General features: G+C 38.3%; 1 protein-coding gene across 1 annotated transcript; it reads left to right on the top strand.

Annotated features, from left to right (window-relative positions):
• The first annotated feature begins 17333 nt into the window (after positions 1-17333).
• On the top strand, positions 17334-22277 carry LOC136758233 (cerebellin-1). The gene is made up of 3 exons (XM_066712497.1): positions 17334-17625; positions 19214-19354; positions 21758-22277. The coding sequence occupies exons 1-3, from the start codon at positions 17415-17417 to the stop codon at positions 22036-22038; spliced, it is 633 nt and encodes a 210-aa protein (XP_066568594.1). The 5' UTR covers positions 17334-17414; the 3' UTR covers positions 22039-22277.
• The last annotated feature ends 1215 nt before the right edge of the window (positions 22278-23492 follow it).

Here is a 23492-nt window from a genome sequence, read left to right on the forward strand (position 1 = left end):
CAAACACCCAAGGCATTAGAAACTGATATCTGGAGGGAGGAGGGGGTGGGGTGGCAGGGAAAGGAGAGCTGGGAGAGTTTTTCATGTGAATCATGAAAACAACAACATTAAATAAAACAGGTCACACTTTATAGTGATGGCCACTACAAGGAATAATAATAACAACAATAATACAAAATCATTACTCATACATTTCTATAAGAAAAGTGCATGAATTATACATAGTTAGTGAACATCCTGTGGGTTCTGGTGATGATCACATGTGTAAGGGTTAAAAATAGGGTTAAAGTTAGGCCCATATTATGACATTGTCAGTTCTAAAGCATCCTCTTCAACTGTCATTATATTTCCTTGTCAGGCATCCTTTACTTTACCAATCAGTCATCTTTCCTTATTCACTTTCAGTCAAACATCCTTTATGTGTCGTCAGCAATGAGGTTTCATTCCTTATTCATGTCAAGTATGTTAATGGAAAACCTCTGTCAGTGATTTTCTCAATAACCTGCAGTTATTCTGGGAAAACACTTAACAAGCCAATCACGTGTCTGACTTTTCACTTACAATGATTGCATTGGCTACCCCGAAATGTCAATCAAACAAAACCAAACCAAAACGATTTTTTCCACAGACATGAAGATTTCACCTCTGGCTTGTAACACACCACCATTGATTCTACTTTTGCAAACCTTTCTTATTTTGCTAACCACAGGCAATCCTTCATGTGTGTGAAAACATGTACACATTTTGAATTGTTTCTGTTGATAGATTGTTAAATTGTTGACGTGAAAGTTATATTTTATTTTTTATTTATTGGGTTGAGTAGAAAACTTCAATCAGACTTATTTGTTTGTCTTATTTATTATACAAGTTTTTTTGCTCCCATGACTTGGCACATGTTAAATTAGCTAATTTCACAGACACTTTATACAAAGTCATGTAAATATATATATAACCAACAAAAATGTGTCAAACCCACTTAGGATTCAAACAACCAACCTTGTGGCTGGAGGTCCAGAACCACAGAACTACTCTAAACTGCCACTGCATGATTATAAACAAATATAATTTAAAAATACCAGACAATTATGTGTATTATTGTTATGTATGACATATATGCAAATTCAATCACTCCAGAAAACAACAGAACCAAGTGAAATTGAATTATTGCAACAGAAAAAACATATATCTGTACTGTTTAGATTTTATTCAGATTGTCAGATTATCTCCTTACTTATATATGCCATTTTGTGGCAATTGCAATTATCAACATAGCAACAGTGTTAGAATAGGAAAGATTGTGTAGCTAAGCATAAACATACAGATTTAGCAGTTTTCATATTGTGGTGGAATGCATCTGTGTGGTGGAAAATCCATATTATTATTATTTTTATTTTTATTTCTTGGCAGTGATCTATGCTGTCCTTCCACCTCATTACAGATGATTAGAATTAATGCTGTATATATTTGTTTCACTGTCATCCCAACCCCCTCAATCCACCCCATGTGGCTTAGTGGTGTCTGATAACCTGTCACCCTCCTTTCTCCCACCCTGTCTAGCCTGCTCTCTCCTGTGTGCAGGGGCTCTTGGGTGTTGGGTGTCTGGGGAGGGTTGCTGTGCCTATTTCTGTGTGTGAGGAATGCAGACACCAGATCCTGGAGACAGCTGGGGGAGAAGACTGGCCCCAGAGACAAGGGACAAAAAGAGAAGGAAAAGAGAATGGGAGAAAAAGATGTCCACTGGCCCATCAAGTAAACTATTCTAATATTAATGACTCTACTACACCCTTTTCTCTCTGTCCTGTTTTTATTTTTCATGTTTCTTTTTACTGTCATAAAATCAGGGGTGTATAGGTATAATTTTAGTTATTTATAGTTATTAGTTTAACCCTGCTGTGGTACCATGGGGTCTCTGTGACCCCACCCCAATGGTACTGTCAATGTAACCTTTTTCATGGTACCATAGTGGTTTCATAGTTGTTATTGCATTTATGTGGATGCTAATGCCAGGGTGAAAGTATTCCCCTCATGCCAGCTAGACTCAAATCTCTTGTGATGTTGAGGGGGAAAGGTTATTAATTTCTCATTGTTTCTGATAGAACAGCAGATGAATACAGCACGAACATTACAGGCCAATTTTATTTTCTCTTTCTCATTGATAGGGGCAGTTTCCAGTGTTAGGCTGGTAATACTCAGCACTGCTTATCCCTTAAAGAGGGTGATCAGCTGCTAATGATTTGGAAATCTTGCTCAAGTCAAAATGTGAATGTTTAATAAGGTTTTACCTTAATTACTGTTATGTTTACATATTTTAGGACAGCATTAAATGTAACACAAATGTCGCTTTTCATTTAAGGAACATTACAGGACTGAATGGTCTACAAGCAGGAGAGAAGAGAACATTTAAGTCATCTTTATATCTTCTAGGATTGATTATTGTAATGGTTGTGTCATGGGGACTTGCCAATATTATTCACAGCCTCCATCCTGTACAAAACTCTGCTGCTAGAATTTAAACTTCTGTAATCTTGTGTCTCTAATTTACCACTACAGGTGGTACATCTTAATAGCACCCAGATTATAATACAAAACCTGCTTATCTTGATTATAGAAGCTCTTTCCGTCAAAGTCTTCTAATGTAGATTTAAATATATTTTTAGATGCTAACATACTTTTCTAGGTCAATCCATGTCCTTTTGATTCCATTCTGTTCTCACTTTGACTCTTTTTAAATATTATTAAGTTTAAATTAATACAAAAAAACATTTAAATTAATATTACATTTCTATTTCTTGCAGGTTTTGTAATGTTCCTAATTTTTGCACTTGTAAAGTACTTTGTGGAAACCTCTCTCTTTTTCCATATTCAAAAACAAGGGATTTATTGGCCAGAAAGTTTAAAAGACAATATAAGTGTCAGAATTTCAGTTGATTCTAAATGAAACCTGTATTATTCACGAGTTTCACAGAGTCAGTTTCTCTGATATAAACTAAGTGTCAGGTACCTTTTGACCTCTGATTGATTCTATTGGTTCACAGCTCTAGTCCTTCTTCAGCAGCAGCTATGCAACACTGTAAGAAAACAAGCTCCCACTAGACACAACAGGAGGGCTGGTGCTCGCTCTGAACTTCAGACTCCAGAGTACAGGGGTATGTGAACCCAGTAGCGTGTGAGCTGCCACCACCTTTATTAACCAGAGAGGTCCGGTAAAACCTATGCTGTACAAAGCAGGTTGACCAGGGTAGAGTAGAAGAAAAATGTAACTCCAGAGACAAGTCTTTATTTGTAATAGATAAAACCACAAGCACACTGTGGACGTTGTGTGTAAGAAACACAGGGGATTTGGGGTTTTCCTAGTGTTATCTGGGCTTTATTGACAGTAATGGGCTTAAACAAAAAGCACAAAAGGAAAACAACCAACAGAAATATAAAACGGGAAGGTTTAAGAAAACAAAGGTTTTGCTGGGCAGAGTAGGCAAATGAGTAACTAAGCTGTGCGCGTCAGCAGCTGCTATGCAGTGACAGACAGCGTTCCTGTCACACACACACACTTACACATTTATGCACAGCCTGCAGGGGGGTGTATCAGGGACAGCCCCAGGACCCCAGGGTCATTCGTCGCAGACCAAGAATGTCCCACCACATGAATGTGCTCAATAAAGTGAAATAACTTAAAGTCAAATAAACAATGCAATGCAACAACGCAGGAAAATATAACTATTATATATTAATTATAATATAATTAGTCTTTGCCAAGAACATTGTCGTTGCAGCAGGGGCGAACAAACACTACTACCGAAGAGGATCTTTGCTACAACTCTGGGTGTGTTTACATGGACACTAATAAGCTGTTAATAATCTGACTAATAGTTTAATCAGAATACAATTCCCTCATATAAACACCTGAATCAGACTAATCAGATTGAGCTCATTCTGAATAAATTTATAAAACAAAGGGGTGGTGTAGCATCTAATATTAGCATCTAATAGCCATGTAAATGGTTTAATCTGACTACTTTCTCAATCAGAAATATGGGTTCTTTCAGAGCAGGTCATGTCACGTAATTTGCGTCACACAGTTAAATCCAAAAACATGGCCTGTGTCAAAAATGGGTTTCCTGCGGAAAGTGTGGCTGGAGTGTGAATCAAGTTCTGGCATCAAGCTAATCATTTGAATCAAATTGGCATTATGATATTCAACAAGTGTATAAGACTTGAACCTTTCAAATTATCAAAAATATTAGAAATACAAGTACAGCACATGATACATGTTACTGCCACCATTGGCAAGAATGGCATGAGCTTTCTGTTGTCATTGTAACCTTGATGCTAAAGGGTGCTCTACACATGGGAAAAAATTATTCCAGTTACATCCCTTGTACATATAAATTAATACTCCCAACAGATTGCATTGATTGTGTCTACATATAAACAGTTCATTCTGAATCTTCAATCAGAAAAAATTCATTCAGATTGACGAAATTAACACAGCCACTGAGAGCAGAACTGTGCTACCCTAAAACATGCCCCTCTGAAATGTTTCTTTGGTCATATTTAATGATTATATTACCATATTAAAAAAAATAATAATAAAAAAAATAATAATTATATATATACACTCACCTAAAGGATTATTAGGAACACCATACTAATACTGTGTATGACCCCCTTTCGCCTTCAGAACTGCCTTAATTCTACGTGGCATTGATTCAACAAGGTGCTGAAAGCATTCTTTAGAAATGTTGGCCCATATTGATAGGATAGCATCTTGCAGTTGATGGAGATTTGTGGGATGCACATCCAGGGCATGAAGCTCCCGTTCCACCACATCCCAAAGATGCTCTATTGGGTTGAGATCTGGTGACTGTGGGGGCCAGTTTAGTACAGTGAACTTATTGTCATGTTCAAGAAACCAATTTGAAATGATTCGACCTTTGTGACATGGTGCATTATCCTGCTGGAAGTAGCCATCAGAGGATGGGTACATGGTGGTCATAAAGGGATGGACATGGTCAGAAACAATGCTCAGGTAGGCCGTGGCATTTAAACGATGCCCAATTGGCACTAAGGGGCCTAAAGTGTGCCAAGAAAACATCCCCCACACCATTACACCACCACCACCAGCCTGCACAGTGGTAACAAGGCATGATGGATCCATGTTCTCATTCTGTTTACGCCAAATTCTGACTCTACCATCTGAATGTCTCAACAGAAATCGAGACTCATCAGACCAGGCAACATTTTTCCAGTCTTCAACTGTCCAATTTTGGTGAGCTTGTGCAAATTGTAGCCTCTTTTTCCTATTTGTAGTGGAGATGAGTGGTACCCGGTGGGGTCTTCTGCTGTTGTAGCCCATCCGCCTCAAGGTTGTACGTGTTGTGGCTTCACAAATGCTTTGCTGCATACCTCGGTTGTAACGAGTGGTTATTTCAGTCAAAGTTGCTCTTCTATCAGCTTGAATCAGTCGGCCCATTCTCCTCTGACCTCTAGCATCAACAAGGCATTTTCGCCCACAGGACTGCCGCATACTGGATGTTTTTCCCTTTTCACACCATTCTTTGTAAACCCTAGAAATGGTTGTGCGTGAAAATCCCAGTAACTGAGCAGACTGTGAAATACTCAGACCGGCCCGTCTGGCACCAACAACCATGCCACGCTCAAAATTGCTTAAATCACCTTTCTTTCCCATTCAGACATTCAGTTTGGAGTTCAGGAGATTGTTTTGACCAGGACCACACCCCTAAATGCATTGAAGCAACTGCCATGTGATTGGTTGGTTAGATAATTGCATTAATGAAAAATTGAACAGGTGTTCCTAATAATCCTTTAGGTGAGTGTATATATAATCATTCAATACCTGCTATTTGCTTGAACTACTTCAGATCTCTGTGCAAAGAAATCTTAGTGCACCATACATGGGTGTAATCTATTTTTCTTAAGGTAAGAGTAGTTAGGCCAGCAAAGGGTTCTAGAATGCCTAGGTAGACAGAGATGATGGATCCAAGTGCAGGGCTAGTAAAGACTATATTACAAAACAGGAGGAAGGTCTGAGGGCCAGCAATCGCTGTGTCATAGGAGATCCATAAATCAGGGTCAGTAAACTAGTAAGAGATCAGGCAATCAAGCAAACAATACAAGAGGGGTAATCCAGAATGCAAGGTTGAGAAAGCAAAAGCTAAGGTCAGTAACTGAAATGCTAATGGGAACCCCACTCAGAAATGTTGTGAACAGGTAAGACTTCACAAAGAAGTTTGCTAACTGAGCAGAATATATACTGAATGAATAGAGCTAGGTAACGGGGGACAGGTGTGTGTTAATTGAACGTGGAATGCAAATCAATTATTCAATAATAAAGCATGGGACAGAAAGCCAGACAAAGGGGAGAAAAAATTGTAAGATGGGGACATCAGGTGGTGAAAAGTGGAAACAGTCAAGCAGAAGACATTGCAGGGTCCAAATTGCTCTTATTTGTGTTTTTTGTGTATTAAAGTGTTTTTTTTTTTTCAAACAAATGCATTATTATTTCATAATAAAATCTCATGACAAGAATCAGTAATGCACACCACAATTTCTTTATTTATTCTTTCTTTATTTAGTGTTTATTCAATTTCATGAATTGAATTAGTATTATTACTATTGTTATAAGATTCTTCATACATATATAAGGTACCTCAAGGTAGCTGTCATAGTGGATGGTTTTCAACGCTAAAATGGCACACACCATTGCAGCTCTGTAAGACTGCTTTGTTTCTCAGACATAAGACCAATAATTGTGATTTATGTATATATATATATATGTAACAGACACTTAGGGACAGGAGTGTAGGACCCAGGTGCAGGTGAGCAAAGACAAAGTCAAAACCAGGCGAGGGGTCAGAGCCAGCAAACACTGCAAGAAGGAGATCCAAGAATTAGTAAACAAAAAAGGAAGCAAGGGTCAAAAGAACCAGAACCAGAACCAGAACCAGAACCAGAACCCAGGAAGAATACAAGATTTAACAATACACCCACCCAACAAAGGAGAATATATAGGTCACACTGATGAGCTAGGGCAATGAGGAGCAGGTGAGTGGACTTAATTAGAAAACAAGGATCAATTAACTTAACTAAGTGGAGATGGACTGACAATCAAACGAAAATAAACTAAAACTCCAGAGACTGTGATCTCTGGAGGTGGGCAGTATGAGGCACAGACATGACAAAATGTATCAGATATAAATGTTTTACTGCCCATTAGTATTCATTCTATGAAATTCTACATCAGTATATTACTTAACTAGTTGATAATTAGCATAATAATCCCTTGTTACTATGGAATGTTTTATAATTAGCAACAAGCAAAGTTTAAAACACCCAAAATTAGTAAACTGACATATAACTTATATTATTATTTCACAGAGGTAACATTTACCCGTTAGTTATAGCTGATAGCAGATATACATTTGTCTTTACATTGGCAAGAGAAGGACCCCACTGAATGTTATAGTTATTCACATTGTCGTAAATTAGTGATTGAATAAAAAGACGATGATAGACCAGGGCTCCCACGTGCAACTGCAGGATGACAGCTTTCCATTCTTATGTTTTCTGAGGTTATTCCTTTTGATTAAGTGCTATCCACAGCTCAGCTCCCTTGTTAACCAGGGAAAAGACTTTGGAGACATGGAGTACAGCAGCTGCCATACTCAGACAACCTTGTAATGTGAGGTCATTTGGGCAAGAGCACAGTGGGAAGGGGTGGGCATGAAGGGGAGGATGTTGGGTGGGTTGGTTGGCTGAGGGTTTGGTGTGTTTTTCAGGTCAAAAGTTTATCTTTGTCACAGACTGTCCAATAAGAAGCTTGTAGCTTAGTGTGCAACACAGATGTGGTCAGTTAGGGAAGGAGGGAAGTGTCATTTAAGTATGAAGTAGTTTTGTTTGGAAAAGGCATGGCACTGCATGAAGTTGAAGAGAAAAGCTCTGAAATCTGTCATGTAGATCACCTGTTGACGGGTTGTAGCTGCTACTGATGTTTGTAATGACATTTTTGTAGACTATGGTTACTTCAGTATCAAACGGTCCAGTGTACCCATCACCAGTCTCTAATAAGTCAACATCTGTGCACACAAGAACATAAATGACAAACTGCATAATGGAGAATTCAGTCTTTGCTCTTATTAATCCGTTGCAGTCTATCACTAGGGTCACAAATTCCTAGCAATCACTTTAAGGCAGAATTTAAGGGTCAAAGAAAATACAATTCTGAAAAATCCCATAGAAGGTCTCCCAAGACCCTGCATATTTACCAAGCTCAGAAATGTGGCCATACAGACCCCACAACATTTTCCTGGTACATTTGGTCAAAATGGTTACAGCTTGAAAGGCTGAAACAATTTGTTGACTTTCATCTTGAGGTGTAAGAAATTATGTCAGAAATCACCAGTGAAAGAGCCAAAGAATACCTACGAAGTAATTTTTTTAAATGGTTAAAAATTCCATAACATCCCCATAACACTGAAAAGTAGAAAAACAGCCACATAGCTACTTGGCATTTGAATTGCCCCAATTTGCTTAGACTCTTCTTTATAGGTCAGCTGTTCATATTCACTGATTGGAAGCACAAATAGTGAACAGCCGATTGGTACAAAGAGTTTTGCATGAGTATACAAGCCCAGTACATTCAGGAGACAAACTGAATGACCCTTGGGAACCAGCACAAACAATTCTGCTTTAGCACACTGATTCTGTGGCAAGATTTTGGAACATGAAACTGTTACACAATGAACAAACACAGCTAGAGCAGCAAGGTAGTATTCTCTTTCATATTATGTAAAAGATGGTCACCCCACGACAAACTTTGAGAACCTTGACGAGTTTACCTTGGTGCGCTCTCTTCAGCTCCTCGACCATGGCTCTCAGCTCTCTCAGCTCAGCACAGATATTAGCTGGACACATCTCCTGATTGCAGGCCTCCACTCGAGAGTCACTGGTTTCTTTTACTGAAGCCCCAGCGGGATCATTGTCCTCTTGATGTCCATGCTGGGGATGTGCACCAGTCAGGCAGCTACTGAGCCCCAGTCCCCTCTTTTATAAACACATGTTCCAGATAAACAATGTTTTTTCCACAAAAGTTTGCATTATGGCAACAGAAGTTATTGTCATCTCCAAGTTAGGGGGATAATCTGTTTTCGATTAGTTCAATTCCTATTTATTTTTCGTGTTCTTACAGGACCTGGTTGATAATTGCAGTAAGTACAACAATGTTCTCTTTTCTTTTCATTAAAATACACCCCTTTATTAAAGACCAGTTATAACACTATAAACTGTTAGCAATACAAGTTGTGTGCAAAAGGTACTTGGTTCATATTATTCACTCATATGGGAAGTCTCACTTATGATGTTTGAACTCACCATTAAATTAAGGCTATTAAGGGACATTCAAATTACCGTATTTCACGTTTGTTAATGTGATGGATATAAAACGTATAGTGTTCTGGGGTTTTCAGAATAAATGACTGGGAAAGGAAACACTCTTGCATCTCTACATGGAGTAAAGAAAACAAGAAATCTTCTCAGGTAACATAATGAGACGATACTCTTCTCTGTGTTATAGCAACAGTGTGTTCTAGGAAAATTATGAAGAAATCTATCCATCCAAAACTTTATGTACACAGTAATATTGACAGCAACTGTAGATCTGATGCAAATGTTCTAACTTTCACAGTTTGGTCACATGGTTAGGTTAGATTATATTATATAGATTATAGGTTAGATTATATATAACATAGTTAATTTTATTTTGTTCCAATATAAACCATGGCCAATACAATTATTCATGGATTGCACATTCTGTTTGCCCTTACTGTCTATTGTATGTCATACAATGCTATATACACTTGGGGGCGCCATATAATACTATATTTTTCACTCTGCTATGGCTGCTGCCACCTGCACTCCCCCAAAGTCCCAAGACTTTGCACCTTCCATTTCCACTTACTGCTCTATTGTGTATCATACCTATACACATACTATGCTATACACATGGAAGCAGCCAACGTATTGGTGTATTTTTGTCTTTCACTTACTGCTCTATTGTGTGTCACACAATGCCATATACATTATACAACATGCAATGCTATGTACATTTGACGGCAACCACACATTTTGTCCTGCTTTTTTGTGTGTCATAATACAATACAATTTACACATCTTTATTTTTGTTTCTACTTTGCCATGCTAAGCCACTGCTCATTGCTGCTTTTAATTATTGTCAATTAATAATCAATTAATAAATTATACGCGCACACACACACACATATACACTGCACAAAACAATTAAGAGAACACGTAATCATCACAGTATAACACCAAGTCATTTAAACTTCAGGCATATCAATCTGTCCAGTTAGGAAGCCTAAGCGATTGCACCTGTTTTGGTGCAAATGAAAGTGACAACAGGTGCACTGGAGAGGCAACAGCAAGACAACCCCCAAAAAGGGAATGGTTTTGCATGTGGTGGCCACAGACAATTGCTCTCTCCTTATCCTTCCTGACTGATTCTTCTCCAGTTTTGCATTTTGCTAGTGTCCTTGTCACTACTGGTAGCATGAGGTGGTACCTGCAGCCCATTCAGGTTGCACAGGTAGTCCAGCTCCTCCAGGATGGCACATCCATACGTGCTGTCGCAAGAAGGTTTGCTCTCCCAGTACAGTTTCAAGAGCATGGAGTAGATACCAAGAGACGGGCCGTTACACGAGGGGAGCTGGACAGGGTTGCAGAAGGGCATCAACCCAGCACCAGGGCCGGTATCTGCTCCTTTGTGCGAGGAGGAACAGGAGGAGCACTGCCAGAGCCCTACAAAATGACCTCCAGTGGGCTACAGATGTGGATGTTTCTGACCAAACTGTCAAACAGACTCCATGAGGGTGGCATGAGGGCCCGACGTCCTCTAGTGGGACCTGTGCTCACAGCCCAGCACCGTGCAGCTCGATTGGCATTCGCCAGGGAACACCAGAATTGGCAGATCTACTATTGGCGCCCCGTTCTCTTCACAGATGAGAGCAGGTTCACACTGAACACATGTGACATACGTGTAAGAGTCTGGAGACACCGTGGTGAACGTTATGCTGCCTGAAACATCATCCAGCATGACCGGTTTGGCGGCGGGTTAGTGATGGTCTGGGAAGGCATATCCTTGGAGGGTATATATATATATATATATATATATATACACTCACCTAAAGGATTATTAGGAACACCATACTAATACTGTGTTTGACCCCCTTTCGCCTTCAGAACTGCCTTAATTCTACGTGGCATTGATTCAACAAGGTGCTGAAAGCATTCTTTAGAAATGTTGGCCCATATTGATAGGATAGCATCTTGCAGTTGATGGAGATTTGTGGGATGCACATCCAGGGCACGAAGCTCCCGTTCCACCACATCCCAAAGATGCTCTATTGGGTTGAGATCTGGTGACTGTGGGGGCCAGTTTAGTACAGTGAACTCATTGTCATGTTCAAGAAACCAATTTGAAATGATTCCACCTTTGTGACATGGTGCATTATCCTGCTGGAAGTAGCCATCAGAGGATGGGTACATGGTGGTCATAAAGGGATGGACATGGTCAGAAACAATGCTCAGGTAGGCCGTGGCATTTAAACGATGCCCAATTGGCACTAAGGGGCCTAAAGTGTGCCAAGAAAACATCCCCCACACCATTACACCACCACCACCAGCCTGCACAGTGGTAACAAGGCATGATGGATCCATGTTCTCATTCTGTTTATGCCAAATTCTGACTCTACCATCTGAATGTCTCAACAGAAATGGAGACTCATCAGACCAGGCAACATTTTTCCAGTCTTCAACTGTCCAATTTTGGTGAGCTTGTGCAAATTGTAGCCTCTTTTTCCTATTTGTAGTGGAGATGAGTGGTACCCGGTGGGGTCTTCTGCTGTTGTAGCCCATCCGCCTCAAGGTTGTACGTGTTGTGGCTTCACAAATGCTTTGCTGCATACCTCGGTTGTAACGAGTGGTTATTTCAGTCAAAGTTGCTCTTCTATCAGCTTGAATCAGTCGGCCCATTCTCCTCTGACCTCTAGCATCAACAAGGCATTTTCGCCCACAGGACTGCCGCATACTGGATGTTTTTCCCTTTTCACAGCATTCTTTGTAAACCCTAGAAATGGTTGTGCGTGAAAATCCCAGTAACTGAGCAGACTGTGAAATACTCAGACCGGCCCGTCTGGCACCAACAACCATGCCACGCTCAAAATTGCTTAAATCACCTTTCTTTCCCATTCAGACATTCAGTTTGGAGTTCAGGAGATTGTCTTGACCAGGACCACACCCCTAAATGCATTGAAGCAACTGCCATGTGATTGGTTGATTAGATAATTGCATTAATGAGAAATTGAACAGGTGTTCCTAATAATCCTTTAGGTGAGTGTATATATATATATCTTTTTTTTTTTTTTTTTTTTTTTTTTTTTTTTCAAAATATGTCAGGAGTGAATGAAGTCATACACAGAAAATGAGAAAACATCAAAATGTTCCTTTATGGTCAAGACATGCAAACAAAATATAAAATAGGTAACATTAATTAGACAATTATTTTTCTGTAATTTTTCTCTAGGACTTTTTAAATACCATCCAAACTTATTTATCATGCATAGAAAATGTGATAGTACTGTAAACAAATGTAAGCAATACCTGAAATTTGAAAGCATTTATGCCAAGAATGGGAGGAACATATTGAAATTGGACAACATTTAATTAATAAGATGTTTATTTGGTAATAGAATAACATAGAGGAACACACGACAGAGATAAAGAGGAAAATAGATTTGTTTGTTTAAAGGTTAAGACTTTGAGACAGAACAAAGAATTTATATATATGGGAATAATTGGAAGAATCAATTAAAATGCATTAAATGCTGATTAATATAAAGGTCTAGCCTTGGCTACTGAACTATCAACAATATATATAATGAGTAAATATGATGGCCCTTTGTCAATCCCATTTGGTATAATATATATTTTATTGGGTTCAAATGGGCATATCTGATGGCTATATGCCTTCTACATTGTATTTTTTTTGTATGTTAAATGTTATATGTTATTTACTCACACCTTCAGTTCCTTGGACCTCTAGGCCTCAATGTTACAACCAAATAGCTATGTGATGTGTAAGACATTACCTTGGCTTGCCCGGCTCCCATGTTAAAGAGGAGATCTTGATTTGTCTGGTTCCCGTGGGAAAGAGGATTGTTTCATGTATGAAAGCCTTGTATAGAGGGTGTACTGAGAAAAGGACTCTTTGAGAATCATTTTAGATGCATATCCCATTATCGTAGTCTTTTTATGCAATTACTTTGCTTTTTTCTAATCTGTAAAACTGTGCACATCATACATTATTGTTGATTGTCTTTAACTTGTGCTTCCAGACAACAGTAATTTCCTACACCGGAAAGTATCAAGGCAAGGAATATTAAAAGTTATGGGGACCGATTGTCTCTGTCTGCTACAGACTACTCAAGACACAGAAAGAAAGGCAGATACATGCAGGCCCTGTGTGAGACTAATATAATGATTTGAGTAAGTACAATATAGTTGCTGATCAGTACCAGCAATTCTCGCCTATGAGCTATTTAATAGTTGCCTTTTCTGTAAGAATCTTATTTCTTCCCCTCTACATCATGTGGAATAGTTTCTGCAAGGTATGTCTAGAGTAGTAGCGCTAATAATGTTTTTTAAATACTTTTAATGCCTTCAACATTTTGTTTATATTATGGGTATACCTGCAATAAAATATGTTTTGTTCCCCATAACAAACCATATAATAACAAATAACAAACCATTTTGTTCAAGAATGGCTTGTGCCACAAACCTAGTTCCTTCAAAGGGTTGTCACTAGATAAACTCTAACCAAAACGAATAAGCAGAGAGTGGAAAAACAACTCTGGAATGTAAAAAAATAAAATACACTACACAGTATCTTAATACTAAAAGGAAGCAGCGAAGTTAGCAATCGATTTGTATGTAGACTTGACCATTAACTATTTTCCTGGAGAGGAAGGAGCTTTCCTTCCATTTTCTTTTTCTCAATCTTTTCCCCTAATTTCCCATCAACAGCCTCAGAACACTTCTTTCTAAAATCAAGAAGTCTTACATTTCTGTGTGCAACCCTATGGCAAGCCAAATTATCATTTAGAGATATCTGCAAATATTTTAAGATATCTTTAAATGCATTTAGAGATATCACTAAATGATAATTTGGCTTGCCATACAACCCTAACAATTCTTTATAATTCTTTGGAGCTGCAATTGCCAGTTCTTGCAATTGAGCTGTGGAAACAATTTTGTTCCTGTCAACTTGTAGCTCTTGTAAAACTTTCTTCTTGTTCCTTTTCTTTTTAAAGGCAGACAACACTTTCTTGTAGCATCTAATCACTTCTGCAGGATAATGCACTGCATCCAGAAATAACGTGTAAACAAGTGAATTAGAAATTTTTCATATTAAGATAAATAATCATCTCAGGGACAAAGCATTTAAAAGCAATATAATATGTTGTATAGTTCAAGGAGATATCTAATGTATTGAAAAACAATTACAAAAAAAATATATTATTACTGGATGTCTAATACCAATGTATCATGTATAAATACCACAGCTCATAACATTTGGAGAGAGAGGGGACAATTTAAAGAGAACAAACAAGGTTGCGTTGAACTCGTTGGCCGGATTTGATTTTTCCCCCATTGGAGTAAGATCAGAACTTGAAGAGTAACTCACAAATTAACCTATATAAGCATATTATTTCTGCTCTCTTAGCATGCACCAAGACTTCACTCCCTAGTCGACTTGAAATATCTTTATTTCTTTCAATGTATTCCATTATATGTAACTAAAAATGTAACACACTTGATCACATGACCTCCTGATTTATCTGGAATAAGAAGCATCCTTGAATCAAGAAAACATCCCTTTATTTATCAATCATCCCTCCCTTCTCTTATTCCTTTTTCTCTCACTTTTCCATTCCTTTCTCTCTCTTTCTCTCTTTCTTTCTGTATTTATATAATTGGTTAATCTCACTCTCATGTTACTTTTATTCATCTGTAAATAAAAAACAATAACAATAATATTATATATACACTCACCTAAAGGATTATTAGGAACACCTGTTCAATTTCTCATTAATGCAATTATCTAATCAACCAATCACATGGCAGTTGCTTCAATGCATTTAGGGGTGTGGTCCTGGTCAAGACAATCTCCTGAACTCCAAACTGAATGTCTGAATGGGAAAGAAAGGTGATTTAAGCAATTTTGAGCGTGGCATGGTTGTTGGTGCCAGACGGGCCGGTCTGAGTATTTCACAATCTGCTCAGTTACTGGGATTATCACGCACAACCATTTCTAGGGTTTACAAAGAATGCTGTGAAAAGGGAAAAACATCCAGTATGCGGCAGTCCTGTGGGCGAAAATGCCTTGTTGATGCTAGAGGTCAGAGGAGAATGGGCCGACTGATTCAAGCTGATAGAAGAGCAACTTTGACTGAAATAACCACTCGTTACAACCGAGGTATGCAGCAAAGCATTTGTGAAGCCACAACACGTACAACCTTGAGGTGGATGGGCTACAACAGCAGAAGACCCCACCGGGTACCACTCATCTCCACTACAAATAGGAAAAAGAGGCTACAATTTGCACAAGCTCACCAAAATTGGACAGTTGAAGACTGGAAAAATGTTGCCTGGTCTGATGAGTCTTCATTTCTGTTGAGACATTCAGATGGTAGAGTCAGAATTTGGCATAAACAGAATGAGAACATGGATCCATCATGCCTTGTTACCACTGTGCAGGATGGTGGTGGTGGTGTAATGGTGTGGGGGATGTTTTCTTGGCACACTTTAGGCCCCTTAGTGCCAATTGGGCATCGTTTAAATGCCACGGCCTACCTGAGCATTGTTTCTGACCATGTCCATCCCTTTATGACCACCATGTACCCATCCTCTGATGGCTACTTCCAGCAGGATAATGCACCATGTCACAAAGGTCGAATCATTTCAAATTGGTTTCTTGAACATGACAATGAGTTCACTGTACTAAACTGGCCCCCACAGTCACCAGATCTCAACCCAATAGAGCATCTTTGGGATGTGGTGGAACGGGAGCTTCGTGCCCTGGATGTGCATCCCACAAATCTCCATCAACTGCAAGATGCTATCCTACCAATATGGGCCAACATTTCTAAAGAATGCTTTCAGCACCTTGTTGAATCAATGCCACGTAGAATTAAGGCAGTTCTGAAGGCGAAAGGGGGTCAAACACAGTATTAGTATGGTGTTCCTAATAATCCTTTAGGTGAGTGTATATATATATATATATATATATATATGAAAGTATATTGTAAATGTATTTAATATTGTTTGAAATACATTGTTCTGAAATACAGCATCATATATTTCAGATTAATTTAAAATATGCTGTATTGAATATACCATAGAAACTTAGATTTAAAATGTATTTTAAAGCATATGCATTGCACAATATTTTAATTGGGCCTTTCATATAATAAATGTATAGTGCCCTCCAGACTTATTCATTATCATGAATAAATATGAACAAAAACTGCATAAAAAAATAAAGATTTGTGGATTGGATAATGTGTCTAAAAAACGTCTTGATCTTATTAGTATTGCACACAGCAAAGTCATATTAGTTATGATTAATATTACATTTCAGCAAACAGGAGGTTTAGGGATCTGTTGTGAGTATTTACACAACACCTATAGTAGAGCATGATTTGTTTAATAGTATAGTACACTTTTATTAGGTATGAAAAGCCATGCGGTCTGGAAGTCAATAGTGTTTTTATTTAAGGGCATATTTATGTTAAGGCAAAATTGACCCTTTTAACTAATTTTACATTTAAAATGTAATTAATATGAAATAATATAAAAATAAAGATGATCCAGATGGTCTTTATTCAATGATAAATCATGAAAGAATGTCCTGCATTTCCAAATGCCATTTATAATATTATCAACATCTGCAATCGAGGAAAAAATGAAAAAATAAATATTTGCACTTGCAAAGTAAATATCACAGAGTAAAGTCAACACAAGATACACAAATCATATCAAGAGAATCACATAAGAGCACAGATCTAGAAATGTCTGGGACCTTAACCTCTATGGTTTGTCCTAATCTGAGTGAGGGTTTACACAGTGTTTCAGCAGAGCTTATCTATGTGGCAGTGAACTGAGAAATGGAAAAGAACAATCACTGTTTTTACTGCCACCGTGAAAACTGATGAGAGCAAACTTATCTCAGTTGTGAAATGACCTGATGGTCAATCTGAAGCATCTGTGTTTAAAGCAGGTAGCTGAGGTTCAGAAACACACACAATCCCCTTTGACACCAGCTGATGATGAAGATCATCGCACTGCTCCTGCTGCTGCAACTCCTGGGCTGCTGGTCCGACACACTGCCCCAAGAAGAAAGTGTACACAGAGAGCTCAAGGAAACCAAGGATGTCCCAGCATACACCAGTGGACAGGAGATCTGTCCAGCTAATATATGTGCTGAACTGAGAGAGCTGAGAGCCATGATGCAGGAAATGAAGAGATTGGTCCAAGGTAAATTTATCAGAGCTCTTAATTTTCATTTTTTGTAGGATGACCATATTCCTTTGGGTTATATGATAATATTTATATATTCATAATGTATTTGAATATATATATATATATATATATATATATATATATACACATATTTACATTTAATCCTAATTTGAAATATTCTCAAATAATTAAAATCAGTTTAGCTATTAATTCAGTTAATCCAGCAACATATTCACATCTGATCAGTATTACTTGTTGGCTTTGAATCACATTTAAGCACCAATATTAAGACCAAGGGCTTCATTAAATAGAAAAATGGCACTACAGTGAGAAAATGGTGGAACGTAGTGACATCTATTACATTTGTATGAAGTAAAAAATTCCCACACCATTGATAGGGCACAGTTTGGTGGTGACGCTTACAGAAGGTGCAGATACTACAGAATTCTTCTGTGAACTAAACACTTGAGCACATTTAATTGAATGTGGAAACACTCAAATGTGGAAATTAGTGAGTGTCTGCCTACAAAACATGTTCTTAACCACTATTGTTTTTAATGCGTATTATTTCATTTCATCATACCAGATTGGTTTTGGAGAGAATCCGAAGTACAGCTTCCGCTCCTCAATAATTAAATTATGCTGGTATAGTTGCATGATCTTTGGCATGGTGATTCTTGCAGTTTCAGCACTGCTTGTCTGAGACACAGTGATGTTGACAGGCTGAACCTCCCACTGTCAATCCCCCAAAACATTGGAGATTCATCCCCAAAGGTTTCAATGAGAAGTTCGGTGGTACGTGTTGTAAATCACAAGACAAGACCTAGAGATTTAAGCCCGAACTTTTTAAGATACAACCAGCATGACATGTTGCTCCTTGACGACTGCTGTAAACCAGCACAGTCCTTTGTTGTCACAACCCCCATTGTGAAAGTCCAGAACCACTGCTGCATGCAACTATAAACATAATAGGTTATCCTCCAATATGCAGATGTTTCCTCTTAAATATTTGTTTTAGCATATTTTTCCATCACAGAAAGCAAGTTCACACGGTTTTATTTTATCATACGCCTTGAATGTGTTAATGCAAGTTTCAGAAATTTAGTGGCTGATCAACAGTAAAATATTAACACTAACTAGGAAGATATTGAACTGAACTTATTAGAAAAAAACAAACATTACAGCATACAAATACGCGAGGCATAGCAATGCAAAGATAATACTCCACAGTGTGTTCTAAACCCTGCTTCTATGTGTTCCAAAAGTCTCACAAATTGAAAGATACCAATCATGCCCCATCACCATTGGTGTTGGTGATTTTCCACTGAGGTGTTGAAATTGCTCGACCACCCCTCCTCATATCAAGGTTTGTTAATTGCTATTGTCAATCTGTTGGGTCCAGGCAGCACCTATGAATGAAACGGCCCCTCATTCAGGTACCTGATGTCATGATTAGATCAGGGCACTATCAAGTATTACAGCAGCATACTATGTTCTCCCTTTTCTGTGATTTTAGAAGTGATGTTTATTGAATTCCTTGATTTTTCAAAGTGGTTGCTAGATAGCTGTAATCCCAACTCACACACTTATCTTGTGTTCACAGGCATACCAAAGGTAGCGTTCACTGCTACTCTATATGTCTCAGATACTGGTGAATCACAAACTGGACCATTCAATACTGAAATCACCCTGGTCTACAAAAAAGTCTACACAAACATTGGCAACGCTTACAACCCAACTACAGGTATGAGAAGTTTGAGTTTCATTTTTCTGTTATGCAAGAACTATTTTTTCTGCCTAAACTGTTGCCATCTCTTTTCATTTTCTAAACACATTTTTAAATCACACAAGAATCCCTATGCAACCTCCTCCATCTTTCCTCATAAGTTCACATATCACAAGTCAACCAGCAGCCACACTCTGTGACCCCATATTCTCCTCTTGGCACCATAGATTTCTCTTCCAAAGCATGACCTGTTACATAGCCATAGCATTGCAGTTTTCAATTCATTTTCAAATTTCTCTACAATCTGAAAAAGTGTAACAGGTATGTAAATTATTTATTGGCAGACACCCTTATCAGGATTAATTACAGGTTATGGTGCCTCCCTATATTTGTTTGGTCAATCAATGAGGTGGACAACACACATGTACAGTGGGGGAAAAAAATATTTGATCCCTTGCTGATTTTGTACGTTTGCCCACTGACAAAGAAATGATCAGTCTATCATTTTAATGGTAGGTGTGTTTTAACAGTGAGAGACAGAATAACAACAAAAAAATCCAAAAAAACGCATTTCAAAAAAGTTATAAATTGATTTTCATTTTAATGAGGGAAATAAGTATTTGACCCCTTCAACTTAGTACTTGGTGGCAAAACCCTTGCTGGCAATCAAAGAGGTCAGACGTTTCTTGTAGTTGGCCACCAGGTTTGCACACATCTCAGGAGGGATTTTGTCCCACTCCTCTTTGCAGATCCTCTCAAAATCATTAAGGTTTCAATGCTGACGTTTCACCACTCGAACCTTCAGCTCCCTCCACAGATTTTCTATGGGATTAAGGTCTGGAGACTGGCTAGGCCACTCCAGGACTTTAATGTGCTTCTTCTTGAGCCACTCCTTTGTTGCCTTGGCTGTGTGTTTTAGGTCATTGTCATGCTGGACCCATTTTCAATGCCCTGGCTGAGGGAAGGAGGTTCTCACCCAAGATTTGATGGTACATGGCCCCGTCCATCGTCCCTTTGATGCGGTGCAGTTGTCCTGTCCCCATAACAGAAAAACACCCCCAAAGCATAATGTTTCCACCTCCATGTTTGACGGTGGGGATGGTGTTCTTGGGGTCATTCCTCCTCCTCCAAACACAGCGAGTTGAGTTGATGCCAAAGAGCTCGATTTTGATCTCATCTGACCACAACACTTTCACCCAGTTCTCCTCTGAACCATTCAGATGTTGGCAAACTTCAGACGGTCCTGTACATGTGCTTTCTTGAGCAGGGGAACCTTGCGGGTGCTGCAGGATTTCAGTCCTTCACGGCGTACTGTGTTACCAATTGTTTTCTTGGTGACTATGGTCCCAGCTGCCTTGAGATCATTAACAAGATCCTCCCGTGTAGTTATGGGCTGATTCCACACCGTTCTCATGATCATTGAAACTCCACGAGGTGAGATCTTGCATGGAGCCCCAGAGCGAGGGAGACTGACAGTTATTTTGTGTCTCTTCCATTTGCGAATAATCGCACCAACTGTTGTCACCTTCTCACCAAGCTGCTTGGTGATGGTCTTGTAGCCCATTCCAGCCTTGTGTAGGTCTACAATCTTGTCCCTGACATCCTTGGACAACTCTTTGGTCTTGGCCATGATGGAGAGTTTGGAATCTGATTGATTGATTGTTCTGTAGACAGGTGTCTTTTATACAGTTAACGAGCTGAGATTAGGAGCACTCCCTTTAAGAGAGTGCTCCTAATCTCAGCTCGTTACCTGTATAAAAGACACCTGGGAGCCAGAAATCTTGCTGATTGATAGGGGATCAAATACTTATTTCCCTCATTAACATGCAAATCAATTTATAACTTTTTTGAAATGTGTTTTTCTGGATTTTTTTGTTGTTATTCTGTCTCTCACTGTTAAAATACACCTACCATTAAAATTATAGACTGATAATTTCTTTGTCAGTGGGCAAACGTACAAAATCAGCAGGGGATCAAATACTTTTTTCCCTCACTGTATATGTAGCTTAATCTTTTAACATCCATTTTTGGTCTTATATTCTTTTCCAGTTTACATAATGCTGTTTTGTCTCTTATATTGTGAATAAGATTAGTACCACATCTCTATTTGATTAAAAAAAATGCACCTTTATTATTGCTTCACTATTGCTCAGCTGGCCCAGGATTTCAGAAGTGACAGATGGTGCACCTTGGGGCCACTAAGAAACCAGTTTTTTTCCAAGTCTAAACACTCAAAATATATTTACATTTTTTCAAATACATAACATACTATCCTTTACCCCCTCCAACGATGATCTGTGTAAGACAGAAATTAAATACTAAATTGAAAATTACTTCCATTTGATTGTCAGCTATAGAATTCTCAGCAGAAATTGTAATTTGGGACAGTAGCTTATCTCTCACTGCTTTCTCCTGATACAGGTATCTTCACAGCACCGGTGAAGGGAGTCTACGATTTTAGTTACTCTGCATTCAAAAATAGCGCACAAACTATGGGTGTAATGCTGTATAAAAATGGCAAACGTATTGTCATTGTCTATGATAATATTGCTCAAGACTCACAAGACTCTGCATCCAACAGAGCCATCCTGCAGATGGATGTGGGAGACCAGGCTTACCTTGTTCTATATGCCAACTCACAAATTTATGATAATGGGAATAACTACAACACATTCTCTGGAGTCCTGCTCTTTCCAATGTGAGGACACACATACAGCCATCATCAGATGTTAAGATACCCCATATTATGGACATTTCTGATGACATTGGACACTATATTGTTCATCCAAGGGATGAGCAAGTCTTTAAAAACAATGTTTATGTTACAGGTCCAGGATTTTTTTTTTTTTTTTTTTAATTTACGAGCAGATACTGTGTGTGTTTATCAGACATGTTCAACTCTGAAGCCGAGCAATGTAAATAAACTTTGAATGCAAAAGTGTATCATACAAAGGTCAGTGTGCTTTTTTATAATTTGTTTTGCAGTCAATAGCTGTAGCTGTACACAGTTCATACAGATAACTTTAGTCTCCACAGCTGAAGCCAGTTCTATTGCATACACACTCTTTCTATGCTGTGCAAAGTTCTGCCTTTCTTCCTCTAAGCAATCTAGGTTTGCCATCACTTGCTGTAAACTGACAAGTGTGTATTTAAAAGCTCATAAAAAGGCCATATGTATCACAGCACTTGGACTTTGGTAAAATACTGATCATGATGAAAATATTAATAAAAAGCTCCTTTAGTACAATTGAGAAGTGAGATAAGAATATGCATTTTCATGCGTGAGTAATATTCCATAATTATATAATAGTATGTAATAAGTAATATTAATACAAAATAATACTGAGATAAAGTACTTAATATGTGGCAACGCAACACAATTGTCCAACCTTAATGCTTTGATGTTGATATTTGTAATTCTTTTTTAAACTGGGCTCCCTTTCTTGCCATTCAAATGTCCTAAGGGTTGCTGTTGCCACGGTGAGCCGAGGATAAGAGTAATGACCAAGGCTGTTTCTCAATCCTTTTTCAAGCCACACTTTAAGGACTTTGTGACCAAAAAAGTATTTTAATCAAGTGGCATCCTGATCAACAAAGGATATGCAAAATACTTTTTAAACCACATTTTCCCGTAGCATTGCCTACACCAGTGGTTCTCAACCTGCGGCCCATCACACATGGAAGCACGGCCCACAACATGACACCCACATTTAAATAACAAACTTTCAGTTTTACAATTCCTTTTAATTTTAAAATGGATTAAAATGTATTAAACAAATATAAGTTTGTACTATAACGTATTTTCGTGACATAAAATTATTTTGGTGATCATATATTATTTTTAGAAATGCACAGATCTACTATTTGAGCACGTAACTTACGCGATTAGAACGAGCACAAGAAAAAAGCGAGGCAGAATTCAGTCATCAGCAGCCATTAGAATCAAAATGGACAAATTTCTTATTAGGAGTGAAAAAAAAAAACAAAGTGAGGAAAATGTCAGTGAAGGTGCAAACAAGAAAAGTTGAAGCATCAGCAGCAAAAATAGGAGAGGAATGGAAGAATCAGTTTGCTGTCACAGATCGAGATGGGCAGCCTTTCTGTTTGCTCTGTGGTAAAGTACTGGGCGTATGCAAAACCTACAATGTCAAAAGAC

This window comes from Amia ocellicauda, chromosome 9 (assembly GCF_036373705.1).
Source record: "Amia ocellicauda isolate fAmiCal2 chromosome 9, fAmiCal2.hap1, whole genome shotgun sequence".
In the NCBI taxonomy this organism is placed as follows: Eukaryota; Metazoa; Chordata; class Actinopteri; order Amiiformes; family Amiidae; genus Amia; species Amia ocellicauda.

What these genes read in the sequence shown, in the direction of transcription:
- LOC136758233 (XM_066712497.1), top strand. Translation starts at nt 17,415, where the DNA reads ATGATGAAGATCATCGCACTGCTCCTGCTGCTGCAACTCCTGGGCTGC. An exon ending in AATGAAGAGATTGGTCCAAG is followed by an intron (nt 17,626 to 19,213) that starts GTAAATTTATCA and finishes TTGTGTTCACAG; the next exon opens with GCATACCAAAGGTAGCGTTC. An exon ending in CGCTTACAACCCAACTACAG is followed by an intron (nt 19,355 to 21,757) that starts GTATGAGAAGTT and finishes CTCCTGATACAG; the next exon opens with GTATCTTCACAGCACCGGTG.